This window comes from Talaromyces rugulosus, chromosome I (genome assembly GCF_013368755.1).
Source record: "Talaromyces rugulosus chromosome I, complete sequence".
NCBI lineage: Eukaryota > Fungi > Ascomycota > Eurotiomycetes > Eurotiales > Trichocomaceae > Talaromyces > Talaromyces rugulosus.
Window position 1 is genome coordinate 5,323,093 of NC_049561.1, and position 27,524 is coordinate 5,350,616.

The 27,524-nt window shown below is 49.7% G+C and overlaps 13 protein-coding genes across 13 annotated transcripts; 5 read left to right on the plus strand and 8 right to left on the minus strand.

Moving 5' to 3' along the window:
• Positions 1-429: 429 nt before the first annotated feature.
• Positions 430-2,464, plus strand: TRUGW13939_01820 (uncharacterized protein; the record flags this gene model as incomplete). Its single annotated transcript, XM_035485017.1, has 10 exons — positions 430-627; positions 693-919; positions 986-1,177; positions 1,239-1,302; positions 1,352-1,471; positions 1,524-1,779; positions 1,831-2,022; positions 2,078-2,136; positions 2,201-2,301; positions 2,353-2,464. The coding sequence occupies 10 exons, from the start codon at positions 430-432 to the stop codon at positions 2,462-2,464; spliced, it is 1,521 nt and encodes a 506-aa protein (XP_035340910.1).
• Positions 2,465-2,703: 239 nt separating this feature from the next.
• On the minus strand, positions 2,704-4,994 carry TRUGW13939_01821 (uncharacterized protein; the record flags this gene model as incomplete). The annotated part of the gene is made up of 9 exons (XM_035485018.1): positions 2,704-2,861; positions 2,926-3,629; positions 3,684-3,979; positions 4,032-4,251; positions 4,300-4,328; positions 4,376-4,698; positions 4,755-4,833; positions 4,886-4,930; positions 4,983-4,994. 9 exons carry the CDS (start codon positions 4,992-4,994, stop codon positions 2,704-2,706), a joined length of 1,866 nt encoding a protein of 621 aa, XP_035340911.1.
• A 496-nt stretch (positions 4,995-5,490) lies between these two features.
• TRUGW13939_01822 (uncharacterized protein) lies at positions 5,491-7,210 on the plus strand (the record flags this gene model as incomplete). Its single annotated transcript, XM_035485019.1, has 2 exons — positions 5,491-5,699; positions 5,758-7,210. 2 exons carry the CDS (start codon positions 5,491-5,493, stop codon positions 7,208-7,210), a joined length of 1,662 nt encoding a protein of 553 aa, XP_035340912.1.
• A 1,939-nt stretch (positions 7,211-9,149) lies between these two features.
• On the minus strand, positions 9,150-11,127 carry TRUGW13939_01823 (uncharacterized protein; the record flags this gene model as incomplete). The annotated part of the gene is made up of 8 exons (XM_035485020.1): positions 9,150-9,442; positions 9,495-9,689; positions 9,740-9,892; positions 9,942-10,027; positions 10,089-10,186; positions 10,240-10,764; positions 10,823-10,901; positions 10,967-11,127. The coding sequence occupies 8 exons, from the start codon at positions 11,125-11,127 to the stop codon at positions 9,150-9,152; spliced, it is 1,590 nt and encodes a 529-aa protein (XP_035340913.1).
• Positions 11,128-11,347: 220 nt separating this feature from the next.
• TRUGW13939_01824 (uncharacterized protein) lies at positions 11,348-13,369 on the plus strand (the record flags this gene model as incomplete). The annotated part of the gene is made up of 3 exons (XM_035485021.1): positions 11,348-11,426; positions 11,499-11,873; positions 11,928-13,369. 3 exons carry the CDS (start codon positions 11,348-11,350, stop codon positions 13,367-13,369), a joined length of 1,896 nt encoding a protein of 631 aa, XP_035340914.1.
• A 307-nt stretch (positions 13,370-13,676) lies between these two features.
• TRUGW13939_01825 (uncharacterized protein) lies at positions 13,677-14,871 on the minus strand (the record flags this gene model as incomplete). The annotated part of the gene is made up of 2 exons (XM_035485022.1): positions 13,677-14,307; positions 14,369-14,871. 2 exons carry the CDS (start codon positions 14,869-14,871, stop codon positions 13,677-13,679), a joined length of 1,134 nt encoding a protein of 377 aa, XP_035340915.1.
• Positions 14,872-15,850: 979 nt separating this feature from the next.
• Positions 15,851-16,755, plus strand: TRUGW13939_01826 (uncharacterized protein; the record flags this gene model as incomplete). The annotated part of the gene is made up of 2 exons (XM_035485023.1): positions 15,851-16,420; positions 16,468-16,755. The coding sequence occupies 2 exons, from the start codon at positions 15,851-15,853 to the stop codon at positions 16,753-16,755; spliced, it is 858 nt and encodes a 285-aa protein (XP_035340916.1).
• Positions 16,756-18,348: 1,593 nt separating this feature from the next.
• TRUGW13939_01827 (uncharacterized protein) lies at positions 18,349-19,827 on the plus strand (the record flags this gene model as incomplete). Its single annotated transcript, XM_035485024.1, has 1 exon — positions 18,349-19,827. One exon carries the CDS (start codon positions 18,349-18,351, stop codon positions 19,825-19,827), a length of 1,479 nt encoding a protein of 492 aa, XP_035340917.1.
• Positions 19,828-19,859: 32 nt separating this feature from the next.
• On the minus strand, positions 19,860-20,951 carry TRUGW13939_01828 (uncharacterized protein; the record flags this gene model as incomplete). The annotated part of the gene is made up of 2 exons (XM_035485025.1): positions 19,860-20,828; positions 20,883-20,951. 2 exons carry the CDS (start codon positions 20,949-20,951, stop codon positions 19,860-19,862), a joined length of 1,038 nt encoding a protein of 345 aa, XP_035340918.1.
• Positions 20,952-21,441: 490 nt separating this feature from the next.
• On the minus strand, positions 21,442-22,224 carry TRUGW13939_01829 (uncharacterized protein; the record flags this gene model as incomplete). The annotated part of the gene is made up of 2 exons (XM_035485026.1): positions 21,442-22,101; positions 22,168-22,224. The coding sequence occupies 2 exons, from the start codon at positions 22,222-22,224 to the stop codon at positions 21,442-21,444; spliced, it is 717 nt and encodes a 238-aa protein (XP_035340919.1).
• A 1,296-nt stretch (positions 22,225-23,520) lies between these two features.
• On the minus strand, positions 23,521-24,049 carry TRUGW13939_01830 (uncharacterized protein; the record flags this gene model as incomplete). The annotated part of the gene is made up of 2 exons (XM_035485027.1): positions 23,521-23,934; positions 23,990-24,049. The coding sequence occupies 2 exons, from the start codon at positions 24,047-24,049 to the stop codon at positions 23,521-23,523; spliced, it is 474 nt and encodes a 157-aa protein (XP_035340920.1).
• Positions 24,050-24,933: 884 nt separating this feature from the next.
• Positions 24,934-25,632, minus strand: TRUGW13939_01831 (uncharacterized protein; the record flags this gene model as incomplete). The annotated part of the gene is made up of 3 exons (XM_035485028.1): positions 24,934-25,137; positions 25,193-25,318; positions 25,381-25,632. 3 exons carry the CDS (start codon positions 25,630-25,632, stop codon positions 24,934-24,936), a joined length of 582 nt encoding a protein of 193 aa, XP_035340921.1.
• Positions 25,633-26,603: 971 nt separating this feature from the next.
• TRUGW13939_01832 (uncharacterized protein) lies at positions 26,604-27,443 on the minus strand (the record flags this gene model as incomplete). The annotated part of the gene is made up of 1 exon (XM_035485029.1): positions 26,604-27,443. One exon carries the CDS (start codon positions 27,441-27,443, stop codon positions 26,604-26,606), a length of 840 nt encoding a protein of 279 aa, XP_035340922.1.
• Positions 27,444-27,524: the final 81 nt, after the last annotated feature.

The following is a 27,524-nucleotide window of genomic DNA, read 5'->3' on the forward strand; positions in this document are numbered from 1 at the left end:
AAATGAAGACGTATGAGTCACCATGAACCTATCGCTCTCCTATCTGTATATTGACGCCGTAGAATCCCGTGTAGCCGCGAGCCGGAGCCTTCCGCTGCGGTTGTCGGGCCGATTGTATGCGGTATTTTCGTTTCCGCGGGCTGTGTATTGCCGTAATCCTGGGTTCGGCGGAACTAGATATGGTGGTATCTGATTGGCTGAGCTCCCGCTAAATTACGCTCATGACAGTACGGATACAATACGGGTAGCTTTTGCTTCAACGTCAACCTCGCCGCTGCTAAACTGTCCGCAACAGCAAACACACTTCTCTCTCTTCCCCCCCCACGCAACCCCATCCTCAGCTCCCTTTTTGCTTCTGGGTGCTCCTCCGTTCCTCTTATTTTCTCGGAGGATTGTTTATTCACATTTGTCTGCGCCATGTTCCGTTCAATGGTTCCGGCGCGGAGCGCCCTCCGTACGGCGGCAAGACCGCAGGCCGTTCCCTCAGTGGTTGTCCCTGCTCCCTCGCTGGCTCTTTTCGGGCGACGAGGCTATGCATCGCAGTCGGAGGAACATGATCTGGTCATTATCGGAGGTGGTGTCGCTGGATACGTCGCCGCCATCAAGGCTGGACAAGAGGGCTTGAAGGTGATGATTTTTGTGACGAAATCTTGATGTTTTTGGTCTTTGCTAATAGGACACAAACAAAACAGACTGCTTGCATTGAGAAGCGCGGCACTCTTGGTGGCACCTGCTTGAACGTCGGATGTATTCCCTCGAAATCTCTGTTGAACAACTCCCACCTTTACCACCAGATTCTGCACGACACGAAAAAGCGCGGTATCGAGGTTGGCGATGTCAAACTCAACTTGGAGCAGATGATGAAGGCCAAGGACACTTCCGTCGATGGTCTCACGAAAGGTGTCGAGTTTCTTTTGAAGTTCGTTTTTTTTCTGTCCTGGGATCAACAAATTTGTGGGGGCGACAATCTAACATGATGAAACAGGAAGAACGGTGTCGACTACGTCAAGGGAACTGGAAGCTTCGTCAGTGAGAATGAAGTCAAGGTCAACCTGCTTGAGGGCGGCGAGCGCACTCTTCGCGGAAAGAACATAATCATTGCCACCGGTAGCGAATCCACGCCATTCCCTGGCCTTGAGGTCGATGAGAAGAGAATCATCACCAGCACCGGCGCCTTGTAAGATGCTCAATGCTTTACGTTTCGCGAGTTTTTAAAAATTGCTTACACTATACGTTAGGGCCCTGACTGAGGTTCCCAAGAAGCTGGTGGTTATTGGAGGCGGTATCATTGGGTTGGAAATGGTACACACTTCTCTCATTTTGAGCATCCACACATACTAACCTTGTTTAGGCCTCCGTCTGGAGCCGGTTAGGATCCGAAGTCACCGTTGTCGAATTCCTCGGCCAGATCGGTGGTCCAGGCATGGACGCCGAGATTGCCAAGGCAGCCCAGAAGATTCTTGCTAAGCAGGTAGGTTCGGTTTAATATTCGGTGAAGGAGACATCGCTTAACATGTTATTAGGGCATCAAATTCCTTACCAACACCAAAGTCACCAGCGGTGACGTCAGTGGTTCGACCGTCGCCCTCAACGTTGAAGCCTCCAAGGGAGGCAAGGAACAGACCCTGGATGCCGATGCCGTCTTGGTTGCCATTGGCCGCCGCCCATACACCGCCGGATTGGGATTGGAGAACGTTGGCCTTGAGGCTGACGACAAGGGACGCCTGGTTATTGACCAAGAGTACCGCACAAAGACCTCTCACATCCGCGTCATTGGTGGTGCGTAACCTTCATGACCGAGAATTTAGAAAAATAACTGACTTGTGTTAGACTGCACATTCGGTCCTATGCTCGCACACAAGGCTGAAGAGGAGGCTGTTGCCGCCATTGAATACATCACCAAGGGCCATGGCCACGTCAACTACGCTGCCATTCCCAGCGTCATGTACACTCACCCTGAGGTCGCCTGGGTCGGACAGAACGAGGAGGAGCTGAAGAAGGCCGGCATCAAGTACAAGAAGGGTGAGTTTATAATACCAGATGTCGTTGGAACTGCTGCTAAACAGAGATGTTATAGGAACATTCCCATTCTCGGCCAACAGCCGTGCCAAGACTAACTTGGAAACGGAAGGATTGGTAAGGACCTGAGTTCAAGTATAATCAAAGGAGAGTCACTAATGTTTTAATCTTTTTTTCACAGGTCAAATTTCTTTCTGATGCCGAGACAGACCGCATCCTGGGTGTCCACATCCTGGGCTCCAACGCCGGAGAGATGGTTGCCGAGGCCACTCTCGCCGTCGAGTACGTTCTATCACTGAAATATTATAGGATTTCCAGCTGACCATTCTATAGATACGGCGCATCCAGCGAAGACGTCGCTCGCACATGTCACGCCCACCCGACCCTGGCCGAGGCCTTCAAGGAGGCTGCCATGGCCACCTACTCCAAGGCCATCCACTTTTAGATGCCCTAGGATGAAATCGTTCTAAACCCCTTTTTTTAACCCCTTTTTGAGAAGACATTGTCGCCATGTCAACATGTATTACTGTGCTAGCCTACTAGCGAGGAAAATTCCCCGTGTTATAAAATTTTCCATGTAGAATTTCTATAATCAATATTTTCTTTTGTCATTATCGTACCATATGGTAGTATTTACTTTGAACAAAAACTTTTAAGCATGAAGCTCTGTAAGAATATGCACTATCAGAGCTCAAGCGTATACGAAGACGAGGTAAAGAGTTTGTCGGCGTGCGTCATGGACGGCGCAAACGGAGCAACCCATTGCGAGCGAATCGCCTTGAAGACATCACACACGGTCTCGATGGCTTTTTGCTGGTCGTTTTTCCAGGACTCAATATAGACTGTTGTGCATGAATGAATTAGCTTTTGTGTGGACCAAAAATCAACAAGGGGGTGGGTTGGTACATTTAACCTTGGGCTCGGTGCCCGATCCTCTCAGCGTGAATTTGACATCCTCATCAAGCCACAGCGTGAGCATGTGGCTGCCCTGATCAATCGGGAGTTCTGGTTTGTTATCCGACGTATCCGAGTCATATCCCAGAGTCATGTCGCGCCAGCGCGAGATTGTGAATTGCTTATCTGTTGTCGAGGGATCACCAAACTTGCTACCCTTTTTCCAGCCGCCGGCGCGGATCTGCACGAATAAAGAGGCTGTTGTATCCGGGTCTGGGGAGCGGAAGTAGTGGTTTAGAGTTTCGTGATGGCCGTATTTGCTGTATAGCTGCTGGAGTTTGTCGAATGGGGTCATGCCCTGAGACTGCCATTGGCCTGCAGCAAGAAGAAAGATGCTGGCGGCTGTGACGCCGTCCTTGTCGTAGCATACTTGTGGAAACATGTATCCCAAAGCTTCTTCAAAGGCAAACGGCACTTGATGGTCGTCCTGGCGCTCGAGGTCTTCGGCAATGCTGCCCATCCATTTGAATCCGGTGAGCGTTTCGCGGTGGTGCACGCCGTAGTCCGCGCACATTTTGGCGAGCATGCTTGACGAGACGGTGCTGTTGAGCATGTAGTAACCCTTTTCTTTAGGGCAGGGATGCGGCAGGTTTTCGAGGATGTGCGAAGCAAGGAGGACGCCGAGCTGGTTGCCAGTGAAGGTGTACCAGGATTTTCTGATGTTATGGTTATTACTTTGCTGTTCTATATATGGAAGGAGTGAAACTAACTCTGGGATCCTCTGTGCAACTGCTAGGCGGTCCGCATCTGGGTCATTTGCAATCAGGATGTCGCGGTTGTTTAGTCCAGCCGAGCGCATAGCTAGATCTAATGCACCATTTTCTTCAGGGTTGGGGTACGGGATATTGGGAAAGTCCGGGTTTGGTTTGATCTCCTCGGCGACAGGGAGGTAACAAGAGCCAACGCCAACCTGGTCCATTATTGTAGAAAAAACAGTCCCTCCGGTGCCGTGGAGAGGGGTGTACATGAAATTGGGGGGTAGCAGGAATTCCGAGACTGTGGATCTCTGCCAATTCAGTCAGATTGTATACAACATATGATGGGGCAGGAAAACATACTGTATATTCACGTATACGGCTCGCCCAGTGGTCAAAAACGGTATCAAAGGCGTAGTAATCGAAACGTTTTGTCTCGCTGTGAAGCTCGTGGTTATGTAAATAGTCAATGTGCGTCTGCAGAGGCTCCCATGCGGTTTTCCAGGGCACCAAGTTTGAATTGATGTGTCGTGCAATATGGGCGTCGTTGGGCGAGTTGATCTGGACGCCTTTGCGGAGGTAGCTACAGAGAATTAGTCAAATAAATAAATAAATAGTGAAAGAGACCAACACTTTGTAGCCGTTGTCACAGGCAGGATTCTATTTATATTAGCACATTTCTAACAAAACCGATAATATAAACTTACATGGCTAGCAGTAATCATGACTCCTGCAGCAGCCCCGTACCACTTTGTCGCAAAAGCCACTAGTGGAGTCGTGCACTGGTTTCCGAGCCATAGGACCTTGATACCTGCTCCGAGAAGAGCATTCACGACGAGGCTGGAATACTTCTTGGAGTTGTGCCGGGCATCAGATGCAACAACCACACCTCGAGATGCCGCACAGTCTGCATCGACCTCGAGCAGGAACCTCGCAAGACCCTGGGAAGTCTGGACCACGATGAGAGGGTTCATAAAAGCGAATCCAGCCTGCATTTTGGCGCGTAGGCCCGCAGTGCCGAATTGGATGCCTGGTGCTGTCAGTTCGGCTTTTGTATACAAGTTTTGATATAGTGCATAGACCCACGCTTTCGAAGGCGCTTTTCCAGCTCGGCCGCATTGTTTGTGTCTTTTAAATGTTGGATTTCTGCTCTGGTATCGGGATCCTTGCCAAATTAGAGAGACCATTTATAGACTGACGATGTACACAAGACTTACTTGGTCCCATTCCAACCACTGGTTGGTCAGGTTCGAAATAGGCGCCTACACTCGACCAGATTAGTACCGGACACGCAGTCATTTATGGATATCCTACCTCTGGATCCATTTTGTCGTTCAACCAGAGTGCAACTTGCAAATAATATAGATGCAACTGGACAAATGGCGTGCAGCAGAGTCAGGCTGCTGATCACCAGGCGGGGCAGAGTGGAAGAGGTTAGCGCGGACGGCCACCTCGGGGCCGCTGCAACCCTCATCATGTTGACTGTTCCTCGCTCACACTCACACCCGAGCCCCGAATGAGCGGTGATCACTGCGCACCATCTGATGTCCCGTTCTGAAACGTCGATGCCTACTGACCATTGATCTGGGAGCACTGAGCTACCCCATAAGTATTTCAGACTAGCTCTCCCGGCGATCCCGCGTCTACAACCATCTTCCGACGTCCCCCTTCAACAGTCAACAGCCAACAACTGCCAGCTGTCTCCGCTGAACACCGCCTGCTTGCTGCATTATAATGCTGCTATAGTAGATATCTGACTTGGATTTTCGATATTGCATGTTTTTTCAAGTTTCTTGTTCTCAATTGTCACAACTACTACGATATGAGCGACCCCAAACGAGCCGGTCTGGCGGACCGTAGACAGAAGATTCTCTCGCGGCGAGAGATCGAGGGCATGATTGCTGACGGCCGACATGTCTTTATTTTTGACAACCGGGTGTTGAAGGTGGATGCATGGATGAAGTTTCACCCTGGCGGTCAACATTCAATCAAGCACATGGTCGGTCGAGATGCGACGGATGAGATAAATGCGTATGCCTAGCTGTTGTGCTGTTTGTGGTGTATCGTGCTGACTTGTGATTTCCAACAGATTGCACTCAAAAGAAGCCCGCCAGCGCATGCTCCCGTATCAGGTCGGACGAATCGAAGGCCGATGGACCAATTTCCTACCGCCTATCCAAGGAGGACACTTCCGCCCTTACGACCCGAATGAAGCCTCATCAGATGATTCAAGCGAAACGAGTACACGGTCGTCATCTCCCGTGTTTGATAACCCCCTAGAGGAGGGTACTACACGCCAAAGAAAGAGCTCGGTCTCGACAGCCGCGTCGTCTGCGCCGTCGACCCCATCCGACGAAAAGACAGACGAGTGGCGCCCTTCATTCCTTGACGCTCGAACGCAGGAAGAGATTGTGTTTGACCTCGGAAAGTACCCTTCCCTCAAGCCCGATGTACAGGATTTTATTGTCGAAAAGTACCGAGAACTGGGCCAACGAATCGCTGCCGAAGGTCTGTATGACTGTAATTACTGGGCCTACTTCAGAGAGAGCTGTCGCTACAGCGTCCTCGCTGCGCTTTCCTACACTTTTCTTCGACTCGGCTGGTATTGGACATCGGCATTTTTTCTGGGATTCCTATGGCAGCAGCTTGTGTTTACTGTCCATGATGCCGGCCACATGGGCATTACACATGACTTTCAGTTTGACTCGACCCTTGGCATGACGATTGCCAGCTACATTGGCGGACTGAGTCTATGCTGGTGGAAACACAACCACAACGTACACCACATCGTGACCAATGAGCCTGAACACGACCCCGACATTCAGCATATGCCTTTTTTCGCCATCTCGCACCGTTTTCTCAACAGCCTCCGCAGCACATACTACGAACACATCATGGTCTTTGACGCTGGGGCCAAGATATTTTTGAAGTATCAAAACTATTTGTATTATGTGCTCCTCCTCTTTGGCCGATTCAACCTGTATGTGTTGGTGTGGTCGTACTTTCTTTCGAGCAAAGCGCCGAAGAAGGGTCCTGCTTGGTGGCACGTGTATTATGAACTTACTGGACAAGTCTTTTTCTGGTACTGGTACGGATACTGCGTGGTCTACGGCTCGATCCCGGACTGGCCCAACCGGATCATGTTCGTTTTGATCTCTCATCTGGCGCAGTCGCCCTTGCACCTGCAGATCACGCTGTCGCACTTTGCCATGTCGACGGCCGACCTGGGCATCCACGAGTCGTTTCCTCAGAAAATGCTGCGCACGACCATGGACGTCGACTGTCCGCCGTGGCTAGACTTTATCCACGGTGGACTTCAATTCCAGGCCATTCACCATTTGTACCCGCGTATCCCGCGGCACAATCTGCGACGCACGCAGACCCTGGTATTGGAATTCTGCCGCGAGGTCAATGTGCCATATGCCATCTTCACATTTACCGATGGGAACAAGGAGGTCATTTCGCGGCTGGGCGAGGTGGCCAAGCAGGTGCGCATGCTGGAGGAGTGTCGCAAGGCTGTTTCGCGCGAGTTGGTGCATTAATTAATACGTATATTACTGTTAGTAGTAGACTTCAAATAGAGCCGCTTCATTAGCGCACCTGAATGATAACACACACACACATATATATACATCAATTGAATAGTCAAGTCTATACTAGCGACGCCTCCTCGTCTCTGCCTGCCAGAAGCGCTCTAGGACTGCGCTCGCTATTGGCGCCTCGCCTAAGCTAGCCCGAAGCAGGCAAACTCGCTATTACCCAATCGGGAAATTCGTGATCCTATCACCATTCAACTGAATCAACTCTACATGACTAGGCAATTATGCACTTTTCTCGTGTTTACTTCTTACTTCCTCCTAGGGAAACTCATCACATCTTGTTTTGACAAAGTAGGAGTATATCTGGTACCAAACCGACATGCCTCTGTCGACGTCTTGCTCGAGTTATTCTTACATGCTGCTTTCGCTGCTAGCAGCCTCTACCAGCGCTGATACAATCTGGATCTTTTTACCTACTTGCGCAGTACGTCTCAGGACCTTTGTCTCTATAGCCTTTTCGAAAAAAAAAAATTAACATAACATTTGTGACAAGCAATCATGCGCCGAACAAGGCGCCAACGCAGCCTCAATCTGTGATTCCACAGACTACGGCTGCTACTGCGCGAGCGCCGAGTTCCACAAAGTCACGATGTGCTGCGTGCGCGCGAGCTGCGATTTTTATGATGATGAGTGTATGTTTTTTTTTCTTTCTTTGTACCATTTCTGTGCGGTTGTCAAGACAGACTGCTGACTGGAGAAAGTGGTATACACTGAAAGCCAGGCGTTTTGCGGTGAATACGGGGTCACTGTGACCAGTCTAGCTGCGACCGCGTGTAGCACGACGTATGGGGCTGGTCCGACGTCGACAGCTTTGTCTGCCGTGGATCCGAGTGTTACGACGGGGGTAGATACAGGTATAACTGCGCTGGGGACGGGGTCGATAACGGGTTTGGCTATGGACTCACCTACTTCCACAATATATATGTACTGACAGACAAAAAAAAAAAAGGGTTAGCAGGAAGTACAATCATAGAATCTCCGGCTGCTATAGTGACTACCACCGTCTCTGTATCAGGCGGCTACATTACCGTCACATATACATACCCGGACGCTGCAGCAGCAACCGATACTTCCGGTTCTTCTTCCTCTTCGTCGCCTAGTTCCAGCGGCGGTTCTTCGGTACCCGGACTAACATCCTCAAAGAATAAAAAGGGGCGCCTGAGCAATGGCGCAAAGATTGGAATCGGTGTTGGCGTTGGCGTTGGCGGACTTTTGCTTATTGTACTCGTGGCGCTCGGAATATACAAATGCGTGACCCGGCGGCGAGTTGTTTCTGGTGAAGATACTGCTATTGTTGCAGGGAAGAGCGAGAATGGAAATGGCAGTACAAATGGTGGTGGAGGAGGAATGTACAATAATAAGAGCGAGATGGATGGCTCACAGCAGCTTCAACAACAGCAACAACAACACAATCAACCTGCGCCGAGCAATGATAGTTCAGGCACGGCCATGTCACTGGTGAGCTCGTCACTGACAGGGCCGAGTGAGCTGCAGACTATCCAGCAGGGGTATTATCATCATCCGAATGGCGATTCTCAGGAGTTGGCCACGCAGTATCCGTATTATGAGCAACAGCAGCAGGCACAGGAACATGGGTGGACTGCAGCGCAGGCTGAGATGCCAGTGAGCCAGGAGCACCCCAGGCATGAGGTGCAATAAGGAGGAGTATTAAGAGTATTATGGCTAACGGATGAATATACACGTTTCAAAAAGGAATTCATCCAATTACACTTTTAGCATAACAACAGTTGACAGTAGGATTAAGGCCAAGCCTGGTATTATCGACGCATCTATTTTTTATAGCACATGTCTCATGCACACAAAGTCATTTTCCTTCATTCCATCCTTTTCTTTTCAACCCCTACGTCATCACGAATCAACCCTACATCCGCTCACGCCGCCGGGGAGCGGAGCGAATGATATTGTCGACGCGCAGCAGGAGCTCTGCGGCCTCAGAGGCAGAGCTGACCACAGCGCGTTTCAGCTTGTACGCCTCGACAACACCGAGTTCGGCCATGTTGCCAATCTTATTATTGAACAAGTCGAGACCAGAGTTGCTCATGCCCTTGTTGATGGCCTGGCGGAGGCGGGCAACGAGATCTGAGCTGTCGAGACCGGCGTTGTCTGCGAGGATCGTGGGGAGTTGGCGGAGAGCGAGGGCGAATGCGTCGACGGCTGATCTTTTAGTTAGTATATATATGTATATATGAGCTTATCGGAGGCCTACCCAGTTGTTTCTTGCCAGTGGTGTTCTGTGCGGCTTGCTCGACAGCCAAGCTCATGGTCATCTCGGCACATCCACCACCAAGAGTGACCTTGGGCTCCTTGACTGTTTGTGACAGGACGGCGAGAGCGTCGTGGAGAGATCGCTCGGCCTCGTCCAGAAGCTGTTCTGTAGAGCCTCGGAGAACGATAGTGCAAGCTGTATTCTTTTTAGTATTTGTATTACACTCTGAACAAAGGGGGACAAACCCTCGCCCTTGGTGACTCCGGAGAAACGGAGAAGAGTGTCCTCTCCGATGATAACTTCCTCAATCACATCCGCGTGACCAAGCTGCACTTGGTCGGGGTTGTCGAACGTCGAAGCAATCTCCGCCCCTGTGACAAGAGCCAGTCGCTCGACACCTGAAACAGTTAGCATACCATTTACTATAGTGTTTTGAAATAAACCTACCATCAAAGTCTGCGTGTTCGATGCTGGCAATTCCAGACTCGCTGAAAAGCTGCTCTGGCCAGTTGTAGATAAGTTGTCGGTTGACACTGTAGCCTGTTAGCAATAGTTTTTAATATCCAGCAGGTCACCTTATATCCAGTCACATACAAGCAGTTGATTCCATGGGCCTTGATTCTATCGACCTTGGCGCGCATCTTCTCCCGCTCAGCTTTCTCCAACTCGGCCAGCTTGCCGGTGCCATCAACCTGGGGATTGGAATTAGCATGGACATGAGAACACTTAAGACTAAAGCCCATACCTTGACACGTGCTCCAAAGATCTTGATTTTATCCGTGTCCATCGCCGTGTTTGCCACCATAATCTTTGCATTCTCCAATCGCTTCGGTTGGTTGACGCCAAACTTCTTATCGAGAATAAAGCCCTCGTCCAGGTACGACTCGGACAACTTGCCGCCGGCCTTCTTGATGACCTGGATATGACTGAGATCGGTGGAACCCTTGAGTCTGAGCACAGCATCGCACGCTAGGGTCGCAAAGTGCTCGCGGTCCTGGGCGAGAACCTTGGAGCTCAGGGTGGTGCGGGCAATGGCGTGCAAGTCCTTGCGGAAGGCAACGGCATCGTCACTGCGGTCGACGGCGGACTTCTCGAGCGCCTCCAGGGCAGCTTTGCTGGCTATCCGGTACCCGTCGATGATAGTTTGGGGGTGGATCTTCTTGTTAACGAGAATTTCGGCTTGTCGCAGCAGCTCGGCGGCCAGCACGGCGACGGATGTGGTGCCATCTCCGACCTCGTCGTCTTGAACCTTGGAAATGTTGACTAGAACCTGTATGTCTCGTTAGATATTGTGTAGTCGCGCTGAGCTGTGTGTGCAGTGTGCGTACCTTGGCTGCGGCATTGTCGAGTGCGATCGCTTTGAGGATGGTGGCTCCATCGTTTGTGACTAGAATTTCGCCAGTAGAGCTGGAACGGCAAGTCAGTAAATGATACAGTCGTAATTTTTCCTCGTAAAGTTTTGGAGAACACACGCAGATTGCAATATCTTGTCCATTCCCTTCGGGCCCAGCGTTGACTTGACCAAGTCTCCCACAGCAATGGCGCCGACAAAGGCGGAGAGCCGGGCGTTTTCGCCCTTTTCCTCGATCACATCGTCGGCAAAAATCTGGGTTGGATTGTTCGAGGAGGCCATGATTGTGCTGATCTGGTCGTGCTCGTGGTTTGAATGATCAATTGATGGCGGGGAAGGACGAGCGAGACTGTTTTTCGGCAAAAAGTGCTTAACTACTCGCTTGGCCCGTGCGTTCTCCGCGTTGCGAACTTCTTCCTACAGATGACCAGCTCCGACATTATTGATTCTTTTCGCGATAGCCTCGCGCTTGATACAAAGTTGGGCTTCAATCTCCTGCATAATGGCAGCAGCAGAAGAAGCTGCAGGCTCAGTGCCCACCAAGCGCCCCTTGTCAGACGTCGTCGCCGACGAGAACGGTGGTTTGTCTCTCCCTTGCTACCTCCAAATCTCAATGAACTGAACAACCAAACTAACCAAAAAACAAAATGCAGGCGACTCGTCCGACGACGATGATTTTGGCCCTGCGCTGCCCGCTGCAGCTGCGCCCAAGAAGAAACGCCGCAAGCTCGCCTTTGAGAAAGTCTACGTCAACGCGCTGCCTGCGTCGCCGCGCTACTCCAAGTCGCTCATGCACCGGGAACAGCTGGCGTTTGTGGACTTTACCGTGTCGACTGAGTTTCTGATTACGAGCTCGGTCGAGGGCGTTGTCAAGTTCTGGAAGAAGATGGCCGTGGGCGTGGAGTTTGTCAAGGAGTTTCGCGCACATGTTGGTGAGATTACGAGTACGAGCGTGAGTGCTGATGGGAGGAGCTTTGCGACGACGGGGACGGACAAGACGGTTAAGATTTTTGATGTGATCACATTTGGTTGGTTTCATCTTTTATTTATATCGCTTTTGCCAGTACTGACGAGGTAATTAGATCTTCTGGCTATGATCAACCTGGACTTTTCGCCGCGATGCGTCTGCTGGGTGCACCGACGAGGCGCATCTCTGCCGCTGCTCGGCGTCAGCGACGAGGCCAGTCCGGCCATATCTATATTCGACGGGCGCGGAGAGAATACCACACCGCTGCATACGCTGTCCTCAATACACAGGAAACCCGTGGTCGCCATGGCCTTTAACAACGCGTTCGACTGCGTGGTCTCGGCCGATGAAGCCGGCATGATCGAGTACTGGCGACCTTCGTCAGACAGCGACTTTTCCAAACCGGACAATGTGTTTGAGCTCAAGTCAGCTACGAATCTATTTGAATTCCGAAAGAACAAGTCTGTCCCCGCGTCCATCACAATATCCCCCTCGGGCCATCAGTTTGCGACATTTTCGTTTCCGGACCGCCAAGTGCGCATTTTTGATTTCCAGTCGGGCAAGCTGTACCGAACGTACGACGAGTCGATAACGACAATCACCGACATGCAGGAAGCCGGAACTGCGCTGGAACGTCTCGAAGAAGTCGAGTTTGGACGGCGCATGGCCGTCGAACGAGAACTCGAAAACGCCGTGACGCGGTCCAAGGTGCGAATCAGCTTTGACGAGTCCGGCCATTTTATTTTGTATGGTTCACTCCACGGTATCAAGTGCATCAACACCTTCACGAACCGTGTGGTGCGGGTCTATGGTAAAGACGAGCCCTTTCGAGCCCTCAATCTCGCTTTATACCAGGGCCAGCCGCAGAAAAAGGGAGTTGTCACGGTCAGCATGGCCGCCAGCGCCAACCCTCTGCTGCAAGAAGCCGAAGAACGTGACCCCATCCTCGTGGCTACGGGGTTTGGCAAAGTGCGTTTTTACATGTTCACCAACGAGACCGAAATCAGCAAATCAACGCGCGACATCCAAAACGAAAAGCCGCGCGAGAACGACCTCGCAGACCAAGAATCCAAACAGCGACAAACCCAGTCGGGGACATCTGCTATCCTGCACACCACCATGGGCGACATCCACCTGCGTTTATTCCCACAAGTCGCACCCCTCGCCGTCGAAAGCTTTGTCACGCACGCGCGCCAGGGATACTACAACAACACCATATTCCATCGCATAATCCGCAAATTCATGATCCAGGGCGGCGACCCTCTGGGCGATGGTACCGGCGGAGAAAGCATCTGGGGCGGCGAATTCGCCGACGAATTCTCGCCAAACATCAAACACGACAAACCATACACACTGAGCATGGCTAACGCGGGACCAAATACGAACGGGTCGCAGTTTTTTATTACGACGGAGAAGACGCCGTGGTTAGATGGGAAACATACGATTTTTGGGAGGGCGGTGCAGGGATTGGATGTGGTGCATCGGATTGAGAATGTCAAGGTGAAGAAGGAGAGGCCGGAGGAGGATGTGAAGATTGTGAGTATTAGTGTGTCGTGATATAAGATTTACCTAAGGATGAATTTGGATCAATTGAGTCAACGGTCAACTGTAGCAGATATGTTTAAAAAAAATATAACGACAAAACATTGAAACCTATAGTAAAAGACCCAACGCCACCCGGCCTAGACTGGTACATGTACTAAAAAAAAATATCCCTTGCATACACCACGAGATCGATCGACACTAAACATGTACGTAGTAGTAGTATTCAACAACCGGAAGCAGAAATGATAGACATGCCAAAAAATAAGCTTGTTTACTTGTCCAAACAAAATAAAACCCAATATACTGTACGAGGAAAAGATCACTGTATCGGACTGACAGGACTGACGGGCTCGTTGCCGCGATGCAAGTTTGCCGCCGAGTTCACGCTCAGACGACGGGAATGTCGCGGTGTACCTCTGGTGCCCACACTCGATAGATCCGTCCTCGATCCACTGGCCGCATACGCTGGGTCGTCTACAGGGTTGATTTCGCCATAGTTGCGAGTGTGTGCGGTGGCCTGGTGTGGTCCCCACATCTCGGCGCGGTTGTCGTTGGACAGGCTGGTCATGGACATGTTGGGGTTGCTCCGATTGCTCCCATGGTTCTGGGCATAGGGGGCAACAGGCGGCTGCACATTGTTTGGCACGCTGTGATAGTTGATGTTCCTGGACCTGCTGTCGTTATTGGGTGTCCCCGTTGCAGCCGTGTTGTTCATGCTGTTGCGCGAGGAAAAGTTGCGCAGGCTAGCGGGGATAGCGAAGCCAGCGGTGGGCGAGCGGAGTCGAGTGCTGTTGTTGTTGCTGCCGTTGGGGGCGCTGTCGTCGCCGTGGTAGAGGCCGGGGTGTCTCTCGTCGAGGCGTTTCTTCAACCACATGCCGCCAAAAGCGAGGGCAATGAAACCGATTATGAGCACAACTATCATGACAATCCATTTCCAGTGGGTGGAGATCCTGTTTCATTAGCATCTGTCATGGTTTTTTTTTTTTTCTTGTTTGTTTCAAAGCAACTCACCAGCTCTTTCCAGACTGTCCATTCGCCGAGAGAGTCGAGCTTTCCGACGTGTCGGTTGGCAAATTAGTGGCAGTAGTGGTGGCCGAGCCGGTCGTAGTACCAGCAGAAGTAGGCGCAGAAGTAGGCGCAGAAGTAGTCGAGGTCGCTGTCGAAGTCAAAGTCGAAGTGTACCCCCCGCTGCAGTATCCAGTGAACCACTGGACTAGCAGGTTCTGGCTGGTAGCATCTGTGCAGGTGTAGCAGACGGTGCCAGTTGTTTGCAAGCCCTGCAGAGTCGTCGACTCGCAAAAGCAATTGATATATGTTTGATCGTTGGTCACGGGGGCCTGAGGCGGAACACAGCCAGTTTGGACCTGGGTGAGCACTGGACAGGTGAGACCACAGGCCGGAAAGGTCGCCGACGCAGCGGTGGGCAAAATAGCAAACTGGTCGGCAGCGAGAACCGGCGTCAGGCTCGATAGCAAGACAAGCGCCGACGGCAGCAGCGTCTTGAGCGAGGCCATGGTGTCGAGCAGGAAGCAGTCAATCGATCGATCGAGATGATGTACGGAGTATGGCGTAGTGATCGGCGAGAGAGAAGGTCAGTTCCCGCCGGCACGGCCGGAACGTTTATGTCGAAGAGGGTTTCGTCACGCAGAGGATAGAGAACAACAGGAGTATGGCGACTCACGGCGAGCCCATGATGCTTTGGATGGTGACTGGGAGAAAAGAGCCGGGAGTCGAGCGAGGCCTGTGAGTTGTTGGGTTCTAACTTCCAGCTAACCTGTGCGGCGCCAATCGCAGCCGCAGCGGGCGGGCGACGCTCAGGGCTGAGGATCCTGGAGCCCGCTGGGGCCAATAGTAGCAGTAAATGACGATTGAAAATTCGAGTCGACGATAAAATCATACAGTAGTAGCACGGACTGCGCTGGAATGGTTCCAGAACGACGAGGTCGCGGCTGTTTTCGTGATTTCCCCAGACCGCCGTTTGCAGCACGTGTTGGCGCCTTCCCCTCGCCGTCTCGCCATGTTCCTGTCCTTTCCTGCACCAACTACTGCTCTCTACTCAACACGCTCTGCTGAAACCGGAAATTAATCGAATGACCGACCGGTTTATGGCCTTCTTTTCTCTCCGCCATGCCGACATGACATCCAATTGGCGGGGGAGAGTATCCTGCATCTTATCGCCGTGAAGCCTCATCTCATGCACTGACTGGAAAATCGACAGCTAAACAGTCGAATGCCTCCAAAATGCCCGAACAGTACGCTGCCGAACAGCCTATCAATGTTTAATACACGCTTGTTGGCGCCAAAAAGCAGCCAACTAAAATTTACGATCAAACGATCACACATGGCATGAAGAAAGTCTCCGCAAGTCTCCGCGCGACACACCTTGGTGGCATCTACAGATGAATACTTAAACCTGACACTCGACCTCCTTTCTTGAATCTGTTCAACTTCTTCTTTAAGCTCCCTCCGAACTAATATTTGAATCTGCCCAAAATGTCGTTGGACAAGCCAGCCAGCTGGGATAAGACCTCGGCCGACTATACCAAAATGGGAATCCAAGGCCCGATTCTATACCCGTGCAAAGGCATGCTCGCCGCCATGGACACTGCCTCCAGTTTCTCCTCGGCTACGTCAATCCTCGACATTGGCTGCGGGCCCGGTACCGCAGTGACACTGCTGGCCGAGGACTACGGCACGCAAATCCCCGCCGATGCCACTCTGGTCGCCACGGACTTTTCGCAGAGCATGGTCGACGCAACACTGGCCAAGAAACGAAATATTGTTGCTGCCGGAACTGACGTGGCCAACTGCTGGGGCCGGCTCGAGGCGCAGGTCATGGATGCCCAGGACCTGTCGGCCGTCGAGTCTGGCAGTGTCTCGCACCTGATGGGCAGTCTGGTGTATTTTATGTTGCCGGACGCGAGCAAGGGGCTGCTTGAGGCTAATCGAGTGCTGAAAGAGGGCGGCGTGTTTGCGTGCACGAGCTGGGGCTCGACGATGGAGTGGATTCAGTTTAGCGTCGAGGCAGCGCAGCGCGTACGGCCGGACAAGGTTGGCAAGTTTGTACGGTTGAGCCCAAGTCTTGTTTGTTTCACATGCTAATCTGTTAGAACGCCATGCCGGAAGCATGGAGGTCGTCCGAGGGCGTCAAGGCACAGCTCGCAGCCGCTGGATTCCGCGACGCGCACGCCGAATACGTGGAATTCGAGTGGAAGCTGGAGGACCCGGTCAAGAACGTGGAGCAGATGGTGAAGAGCAGCAATCCGGCGGCTCAGGCAGTGGTGGGAAGCTTTACTGAAGAGGAGCTGGACCGGTGCTGTGAAGAGTACGTGAAGATTCTGGCGGAGCATGGCAATGTGTGTAAAGGCGTGGCTGTTTTGGGAGTGGGAAGGAAGTGATTTCTGAGGAAATGAGAAGTCATTGAATTGGTTTATTTTAATCCATAGCTACTCTAGTTATTTACTAGATATCTCCAAATCTCATATTCAAATTCAAGTTACGGAAGAGTACATGTATATGTATTTAACTTGACTACATCTTGATTCCTTATTCTTTTTTTTAAAGAAAAAAACAACGAAAAACCAATTACCCCTTTCTAGCATAGTATATTTTTCTTTTAAGTTCACCCAGCTCTCGTCCCTACCGGAATTGGATTTGACGGGCTCATTCTATTCATCATTAGCTCGATGTCCAATCTGTAAACCTCATCACTACTTACCTGGACGGGAGGAGCGGAGAGCGAGCGACTTGGCTGGGGCAGAAGGGGCGTCGCCCATGGTAGCTTCGTTGTCTACCTTTAATGTTAGTACTAATTCGAACCTTCGTTGCTTTATCATCAATGTAGCAATAAGCATTGCACATGAATATGAGTATTCAACCATGAAAAGTTCTATTACTTACGGTGGAGGGTAGCAGCAGAGTCGACGTTGGTGGAGGCGGAGGACGCAGTTTCTGGATCTAATTCATTAGCTTTCATGACTATGTAGCTGATATAAAATGGATTGTCAATATTGTAGGTTAAATCAAGACACGAGAATCAAGAGTCGAGAGTGAAGATGGTTGCAGATCATTGAAAATGAGACTGATTGCAGCTTGGACAGAAATATCACTACCCATTTTAAATTTTGACGTTGCAGCAATTTGGAAGAAGAGAAAAACCAAAGAAGAAGAGAAAGAGGGTCAAATATAATTCTCCCAATGTGGGACTCTTGCAATCTGCACATGTGACAATATGGCCAACCTCTCTACGTTGACGACGTTACTGCACCCTGTATCCCTGTCATAAACTTCATGACAGCAAATCCCATGCTTGCAGTCAGTCCCTGGCCCCGCACCGGGCAATTTCGTGTTCGTGACTCTGCCATGCCCTCTGTCATGATAGCAAATTGTATGCTCGTATAATAGCCTAAAACCACTAATTAGTCTGCAAGTCTGCTGGTGCTATAGCTATTCTCACTCGAGTCTGCCTGGACCTGGGCCTTATAATTTGCGAATACCCCCCAATCATACTGTAAAAACATGCCTGTGTGATATATGATCCTGGGAATGTCCTTGATTGTTCATCTTTGATACGCGCCAGAATTGGGCAATCCTTTCCAATGTAACCTGCTATTTATCAACCAGAAACTGAATTCAACGTATCTAGTTTACTCCCACAAGTTTGTCTTGGAGTAAGTACATGTATCATCAATGGATAAAGTCTTTGATCTCCGGCGCCCGCGCCAAATAATATCTTCAAGGTTTTTACTATGTAATTTGTTAGTATAGAGGCTGCTTTTTATTAAATCCAAGTCTAAAGCAATTTTTTAAATCTCACCGAGCATTCTACTATATAATCTCTTAGTATTCGAGCTAACTTCTACCTGTACCTGCAGTATCAGTCTTGGCTGCATGTTATCTGCGGGGTTGACCAGTTGAACCCCTCAAGTCAACATTATTATTGAACAACCACCAGCTCGACTGGTATAAACTCACACAAACCAACTTTCACAATGACCACTTTACACATCTCCAACTGGGTCAACGGCGTCCACGCGCCCCCCTCCGCTGACACCCTGGTGGTCACTAATCCAGCGGATGAATCTCTTATCGCCAGTGTCGATGCAACTTCTCGTGCTACTGTCGACGACATCATCTCCAGATCCCTACACAATTTTAAGCATGGCGCCTGGCCGCGCGCCGACGCCTCGCAGCGCTTCAACGTGCTCGCCAAAGCTGCCTCCTTGCTACGCACGCGCATGCCCGAGTTCGTTGAGCTCGAGGTACGCCAGACAGGGCGGCCGGTGCGCGAGATGCAGGCGCAGCTGTCTCGCATCCCCGAGTGGCTTGAGTACTTTGCTGGCCTGGCGCGAGTGCATGAAGGCTCGGTGACGCCGTTCAAGGGCCCCGTTGTCAATACGCTGGTGCGTCAGCCGCTGGGTGTTGTTGCTCTGATTACCCCCTGGAATCATCCGATTTTGGTCAGTATGAAGAAGATTGGGGCTGCACTCGCCGCTGGGAACATTGTCATTGTGAAACCGTCAGAGCTGGCGCCGATTTCGATTCTCAAAATGGGCGATTTGTTTCAGGAAGCAGGGTTACCATCTGGATCGCTGCAAATCATCTCTGGATACGGCCGAGATACTGGTAAATTCCTGTGCGAGAGCAAGCATTTAGCCAGGATCGATCTGACAGGTGGCCTGGAGACGTATAGGGCTATTGCGCCGGGGGCTGCGCTCAATTTGATTCCTATCACAGCCGAGCTGGGTGGGAAAGCGCCTGTGTGTATCTTCCCCAGCGTCGAGGTCGAGCTCGCTGTCAAAGCAGCCCTGTTTGCCAGTTTTATTGCCAGTGGGCAGACGTGTGTGACAGGCAGTCGATTACTGGTGCATACGGATATATACGACGAGTTTGTCGCGCTTCTGACGACAAGAACGAAGGCACTGCGTATCGGCGACCCAACAGATCCGCAAACGCAGATTGGTGCAGTCATTAACGAAGCTGCAGTCGAGCGATGCGCTGCATTCACAGCACGCGCAGTCGCCGAAGGAGGCAAACTTCTCTGTGGAGGATCGCGCTTTGGGTCAAAGGGGTTCTTCTTCGAGCCCACGCTCATCGAAACACACGCCGAATCCCATTTGGCTTGCAACGAGGTTTTCGGCCCTGTGATTGCGCTGCTGCGGTGTGATTCCGAAGACGAGATCGTACGCATTGCAAATGGGACAGAATTTGCCCTGGGGGCCAGCGTCTGGACGCAGGACTTTACCCAGGCGCACCGGGTGGCTGATAAAATCGAGGCCGGTATTGTCTGGGTAAATGCGCATCATCTGAATGACCCGTCGTCTGCATGGGGAGGGTTCAAGACGAGTGGCATGGGCAAGGAGAATGGGCGCGAAGCATATGAGAGCTATACCAAGGTCAAGAGCACGGTGTACAATTACGGCGTTCTGCCTACGTGGTTTGACGACGTAGAAAATGCTAGATATGGATGAATGTCTGTAGACTATATAAGAAATTTTACATGTCAATACGTAGCAGCCAGCCGCATAGCCAAGTACTCCCCACTGTTGATCGCCTTGTACTTTTTCTCACTATCTGTCGTATACGTCCCCGGGAGCGCTTCAATCAGCTTATCAAAATCCGGATTGCAGAAATACGCAACACTATACCGCCGCGGATACAGCTCGCCTTCGCCTTCGTATGGTGGCTGCACCACCCGGTGGTTTGTACTTTTGATAGTATCATTACTCCATCGAGCGAGCAAATCGCCCGCATTGATGACCACCGTATTTTTGATAGGCGCAGCTCGTACCCACGTTCCTCGCGGCGATTTTACCTCGAGACCGCCAATGTCGTCCTGGAACAAAAGCGTGACCGAGCCATAGTCCGAATGAGGCCCAGCCCTAACAGCGTCTTTATTATCGGCAAATACAGACTTGAGAACAGGCGGATAATGCAACAGACGCAGCGTATTGTCGCCACCGGCAGTGAACTCATCAAAAAACGTCTGGTTCAAACCCATACCCAGCGCGATCGCGCGCATCAGCTGGACATGCAGGTCCTTACAAGTGTTGTGGAAGGACTTCATAACGCTGGTGAACTGCACACCCTCGGTATCAAACTTGTCTGGCCACTGGTTTGGCATCCCCGGAACATTCTCGCGCCCTATTTCCATGGTTTCCTTGTAGTCTGGGTTTGTCGAGCGCAGACGCTGGATTTCGGTAGGGTCGGAGGACTGAGTCACTTTTTCGCGACCAAATGCAACGTAGCCACGATTGGATTCCGGGCGATCCCATCCTAGGGAGTCCTTTTGCGTTGTTGGGCGCGCGAAGAAGTGGGCAGAGTGCGAGAAGATGGTGGAGATGGTGGAAGGTGGGATACCAGAGTTGGAGAGATAGAGGAATCCGCTGGTACGAAAGGCGTGTAGAATAGCTGTCGCTGTGTTTTTTCGTGCGGTTTCGTCGCCGTGGAGGAATGATGAGAAGTCAATGACCTGTTTCATTAGTTATCTGTTTTTTTTTGTAGCATATAGGTGGGATACACAAACCGGTATCGTCAGGTCGTCCTGCTCGACGCCGGTTGAGCTGGAGGTTTCTTTTTTACTGCTGGATGCCATTTTTTCTCTTTATTCAGCTGCACTGACTGGAGAGGTCAAGACTGAAAGAGAACGACTCGAAGATTCATCGTTATCAGTGATCATATCAGGCCTGCACTACCCCGCACTCCCTATCATGCATATCATGCATATCATGCCAAGTCACAATATCAAAACAGAATATGACAGGCTGATACTAAATTGTAAGTATGTATTCAAATGTTGATTGTTTCAACGTAAGCGCGCTGTATATCAAATTATAGGACTAAGAAAGAACAGTCTTTGCAGAGATGATTGGCCAAATATACCGATTAATATGAATTGATGTTAGAAACATATAGATCTAGATCTGTACATAGATCAATTAATTGGTATATCTAGTTATTATTAGAAAAGGGAGTCAAAGAGTTTAAAACAATGAAAATTGATATTGATGTAGAATTTCCTTTTTGGGAAACCGGAAACCCTATGTGAACTCCGTCCCTGCACCCGCGCTACTTGCCACCACAGGCTATGCAGTTGTCACGGATGTCGCAGACACAAGGGTTGTGAATCCTGTGGGCGCTCCCCGTGTTGTCCATGCTGTCGTTGTGCCTTGCACAGTGGTGTCCCATCCTGTAGTTGCTCCAGTAGCAGTGGTATCCCACCCTGTGGTCGCTCCAGTAGCAGTGGTATCCCACCCTGTGGTCGCTCCAGTAGCAGTGGTATCCCATCCTGTAGTTGCTCCAGTAGCAGTGGTATCCCACCCTGTGGTCGCTCCAGTAGCAGTGGTATCCCACCCTGTGGTCGCTCCAGTAGCAGTGCTATCCCATCCTGTCGTTGCTCCTGTGGCAGTGCTATCCCACGCTGTGGTCACTCCAGTAGCAGTAGTATCCTTCCAATTCCAGAAGTTAAGTCCGAAAAAGGGCCGTCCTGTCGTTGCTCCTGTGGCAGTAGAACCCCCTGCTGTAGTCGCTCCTGTAGCAGTGGTATCCCATCCTCTTGTAGTTCCTTTCACAGTGGTGCCCCATCCTGTGGTTGCTCCCGTGGCAGTAGAACCCCATCCTGTAGTCGCTCCTGTCGCGGTGGTATCCCATCCGGACAGGGTAGACGCACCAGAAGCGCCCGCGGTGGGTGCAGTGTTGGTGTATGCCGTGGTGGTGTATGCGGATGCAGTGTCGGTTACCGTGCCCTGTATAGTGATTAGCCACAGCCAGTATAAAGAAATACGGGGGAAAAATTAGTAGAGCAGACGTACAGCAAACGAAGAGCCGGCGAGGCACAAAAGGCCGAGAGAGACTTTGAATGTGCTCATTTTGAAGAATAGATGTTGATATTTGTAGAATTCTTTGATTGACTGATTGATTGACTGATTGATGATGGTAATTCTAAACGCCCGATGGAAGCATTCTCTTTATACCCAGATTTAACATTTCATACAACCCAACAGGATCATCAATTGATACTCCAGCTACATGCAATAAACACGTATTAGGGCAAGACTAACACAGCTCTGCGGCCCCCAGTCACACTACCGAGCATAAAATCATGCTGCCTAGATCATGTTGTTCTTCCTTTTTGAGTTGGATATACTACATAATGTACATTGGGTCTAAATATACATAGCTCCAGCCAATAATAAGGGAAAGATCTCTACTGCCTAAACCTCCATGTTGGTTCGCGTTCGTTCCTGCAGGATCCACCCAATTGATGCCCCCTGAGCCACGATGTGGGCCACTGCTACGTACTACACTGCCTCGTCGCAGAACTTTAACCCGATATGCCGTTCAAGAACCAATTAATAATACCTATGTACTGTTTTTTTTATACATTTTTATATTTATAATAACTAAAATATAATATTTTAGCATTAGTGCGGGAATGGCCCTAACCGCCCCAGCCTCGCCGGCCAGAAGATCGACATTGAATTGCTGGTATCGGTTAGTCGGAAATGACGCAGAAATACTAGTTATTTGACAAATAACCATGCTTTTTAGATATTTCTTTTTATAGATCGCTTGGTGTTTTAATATTTTCGTATGTAGTATGTTTCCGTGTGGTTCTTTCCAAAATTGAAATAGTATGAACAAAATAGCAACACGGAGATGTTACCGTTCTTCGACCTGTCGCAAATTTAATAACGCATAGGAAACCGTTGCAAACATCACTACGTATCTAATTTGTATTATGGTCTATCAATTTAGAAAATCCTTTTTTGTTGGTTCTGCATATGTTTCATTACATAGCCACAAAATGGTTGCAAAGTTCAAGACGAAACAAAAACTTGATACGTCACAGAAATTGCACGTAATGTGTCGAGATGTATCACGTCCCGGTTTTATATTACGTATCAAAACATAGTGACATGAATAAATTTTGCGACGTATTATTAGTAGAACGGTAATTGTATACCTGTTACCAGGCCGCTCGCGTTGCCACGAGGTCAGGTTTCTTAGATTTCCGCTATTGAATAATGCTTTTGCCTTATTTTTACATGTATCTCCAGTAGTCAATCCAGAACAGAATTCAAAGAGTTCAGAGAGTCCACAAGTTCAAAGTTGCCATTGAAGTATCCCCGTGTCGTCAAAATTTCCTCTTCGGGACAGAAACTCTATCCCTGAATATTTGCCCCTAGAAACGCCAATGCCGCAGCACCAGCAACCACAGACTCAGCAGTTGAACCAGTTACTCCCCCAGTACTAGTCGCAGTCACAAACGTTGTTCTTCCAGTCGACGGTGTCAAACTCGCATCTGAAGCTGTAGCTGTGGCTGTGGCCGTAGTAGACGCCTCGGCCGCAGCAGCAGTGCTGCTGTACACAATCGACGTATACCCACTAGCCGTAAGGGGGACTTTGGTTTGACATGTCAAGGACCACGAGCTGCTGCAAAAGGGGAAGCAGGATGGGTATGCGCCGCCGACGCAGCAGTCGGGGCCCTCATCGCCGTCGATGTTGATGATTCCGGGGCAGCAGACGCTTTCGGAGCCGATGACGACTTGGGGATCGCTACCGTCTGGGCATTTATCCTGTATGATATTAGTATAAAAATGACATCGAACGGATAGGGGGAGGGAAACGGACAGCGGCAAGAGAGGAGCCGGCGAGGAAGACAAGGGGGAGAATGAAGTTGAATGAATGCATTGTGAAGAGGATGTTTAGCAGAGATATTGTCTTTATAGAGTCTGAAGATTGAGTGATTGATTATTGATGATGATGATAATTCAAAACCTGTGCTGGAAACACGCTTTTTATACCCATTCCTTACATATGTAGTGCCCCCAAAAGTTCCATAACAATCCCCAGGTACTCCCTGCCCCATGACACCAAGCAGTTTCACGATCCAGCCAATACTCGCGCAGACATCAATGATTCATTCTGCCTAAATCCCATTGTTCTCTCCACGTTTTGTTCCTGCAGTATATACTGGTCAAAATCCGGATAGATCCAGCCAATAGGAAACGCAGGGCCGATTAAGCTATCGCCCCAGAATCTTGTATAGTCGGTCCAGCCAATGGCGTGCCGGGCTGGCATGTTGTGTGGGGTCTACAATAAATATGAAACCTGTAGTATTGATATATTACTTGCCAGAATAATTTTTTCGGAAGACACACATGACATGATATGCATCGGTATATAGACGCCTGGCCTGCCCCCAACTTCGTATGTAGTAATCACCAATTTATGACCAAGTACTAACGTTGTACAACATTAATGCATCAATATGGCTGAAAATAATAGCAGAAAACTTGAAATCAATAATTTAATGTAATGGTAACTCCTTGGAGTAAGCCATATCTAATTTTAGTACTCAACCCAAGTACACGTCGTTATGTAGACCTACAATCTATTTTCGAGCGACCATCTTCTACCGACCGCATTTACCGTTCAATATCAACTGTTCTTTGTTCTTTGAACATATCCATTACTCAACAATATAAGGAACGACTTGGTTATAATTATCTCCATGGGTACATGCAGCCATGTCATATTCCATATCCAACTTTTACTAGTAACTTGCAAATCCTCTAAATGAACTCCCATGGCATCGGGGCGTTGGTAACGTTGGCAGCAGCAACGTCAAAACCCAGGCAGTCTGACGAGTAGTTTTTGCCGGGCAAGTCAACGTAGATTTGCCATGGGTAGGCGCCGCTTCGGGGGCAGGCAACGAAGCCGGTGCTGCCGTTGCCATTGAATCCGAGAATGGCGACGGTGCCGGGCTCGGCGGGGGGCTATATTTATTTCATGTTAGAGGCTGTAACAAAGAAGTGTTCAAGGTCAACGTACAGTATAGGTAAAGCCGCTGTACACGATGGAGCCCGGGGGAAAGACGCCCTCAGTGTGAGGCTCGGTGAAGGAGAGCGAGCCGTCTGGGGCGACAAAGACGTCCTGTCCACCGGGGACGTTGGCGTACTAAATAAAAGAAATGTTAACTGCTGTTATCTCTTTTTCTTTTTCGGTTAAATATGTCTTACCAGACCAGCAGCACCATTCTCATAGAGGTCGATAAGAGTAGAGTTGGTCTTTTGGCAGCCGGTGACGTTGGGAGGGCAGTAGGTCTTGGGACCGGGTCCCCAGATCCAGAACTTGCTGTTGGCAGCGTTGATGCTGCCAAAGTGGATGGGCGATACTGAGCGCAGCGACATGAGTCCAAGAGTGAGCTCCTGGGCCTGAACCGAGGCTCCAAGTAGCGTGGCGGCCGTGACAACGGAGGCGATGAGCTGCATTTTGTTGATAGATGTGATGATTTTATTAAATAATAAAGATAGTAGTAGATTGATAGGATGATTTATTGATATTCAATTTGGCGAGGATACACCTCTCTTTAAATAATCGCTCAAGTGCCGAGGTTTACAAGTTAATCTAAACATTGAAGTCATAAATTCAGACACCAGTTTCTTGTTTTGGTAGTTGATCCACCATCTTTAAAAACGATAAATTCCCTTTTATCCTCATCTATCCGGGTCTCGCTATCCATGCCGAAAGTGGGTTGCAAAGCAAGTACGTACATATTAAACTCCGCAAAACTTCCGGCTGTGTCGCGCTTAACAGGTGTTCATCCACTGCCGAGATACCCTGATAGCAGGGAACTATATGATTACTCGCCCGGCTCATTGGTGAGATTGTTTGAGACATCCAGTTGACCGTCAGAATGCATGTCTCACTATGGCCGCGATCGACACGTGCGATTCCCGAAGAGGAAACTGAGGTTCAGGAAGTTTCGCTTAGAGCTTTGCTTAGTCTATGTCGATCTCTGAGTTTGAATAACAGAAATTCTCTCTCGAGTTTTTAATTGTTATGCTTATATCGACTAGACGGCAGACCTATCGTGGCATTAATCATTGCCTTGGATATCCATACGTAAATCAAGTTTAAGCTCGGCTCACTTGACAAAAATTATTCTTTTTTTTAAAGAAGATTGATGTCATCGGGAGGCCCCTGATGATCTTCTTGTTTCTGCGATTGTTCTACGGTTTTCTGTTTTGGGTATTTTTTCCGAAGAATTATACGTAGTGCGGATTTACGTACTATACAAGCCTAGCAGAGCGATTAATGTCGCACAAGGACTCTGGCCGTTTGGTTCATTTTACGTATTTTTATTTCGACGCTACTTTTAACCTTCCCGGTTGTTGATAAACATGGCCATTAAGAGACGTCATAAGGCATTAAATGGATAGACAAGGACTGGTAGCTATATCTAACCACATTGATAAACAGGCGTCTCAGTGTTCCAGTATGCATACAAATTCTTGTTCCCTTTGCGCTCAATTCGAGTCTGCCTTTGTCTCTCTATTTTCTGCATCTTGTCTTCGTGCCTGTGTTGCGCCGCTAGTATAGAGCGCTGTTGAGACGTGGGCAAGTGCATTAAGCTACTTCGGTCGTTTGCGGTCATATTCGCTAGCTGGTATGTGACCATTGCCTTTTCTCGTTTCTCTCGCTTCGATAATGCTTGTGTTTTATTTGTGTCCGCTGCCTCTTTGCTAGAGTTTTCTTGTTCGTCGGGTTCAACCACGGAGTATTCGAGTTGTGAAGACAAGAGCCGAGTAGTTCGACGGTGTAACCGAGTTATGAACGGCTGATCTGCTTGTGCTGATAATTTTTTCGATATGGTTTTACCAGAGGGTAAATGAATCCAGTCTTCATCAGCCAGCAGTGGCGGCTTTAGACTTGAGCTTGTCGCCGCCGTCGTCTCTTGATCCGTCTCCTCGTCAATGCTACTTTCGGCGCTGTCTTCAAAGTCGTAGAACTCGGCAAATTCCGAGTCTTCTTCCGAGATATCAAATCGACAGTGTCCCTTGCCGATCATGTGCTGCTGTACAGCTTGTACAGTGGCTCTCTCGGTTCCGCATTGTATACATTCCCGGTATCCAAAGATAATGAGATACAAGTATTCAACAAGAGTCTCGAGGTCCACTGCTAGGTGTTCTTGGTGTGGAATAAACAGGCCGTGTGATTTTTGCATGTGGATTATACTCTCAGAAAAGTTTGGTGAAGGATTGGGACATAAGAGGCATTGCCCGGGTGTGAATGGTGGCATCGTGTCGGGAGAGTTGAGGTTGGTTTCTGATAGACTCATTGGTAAGTGAACAGTGGATATTGATGCGGTCGTAGTTAAGTT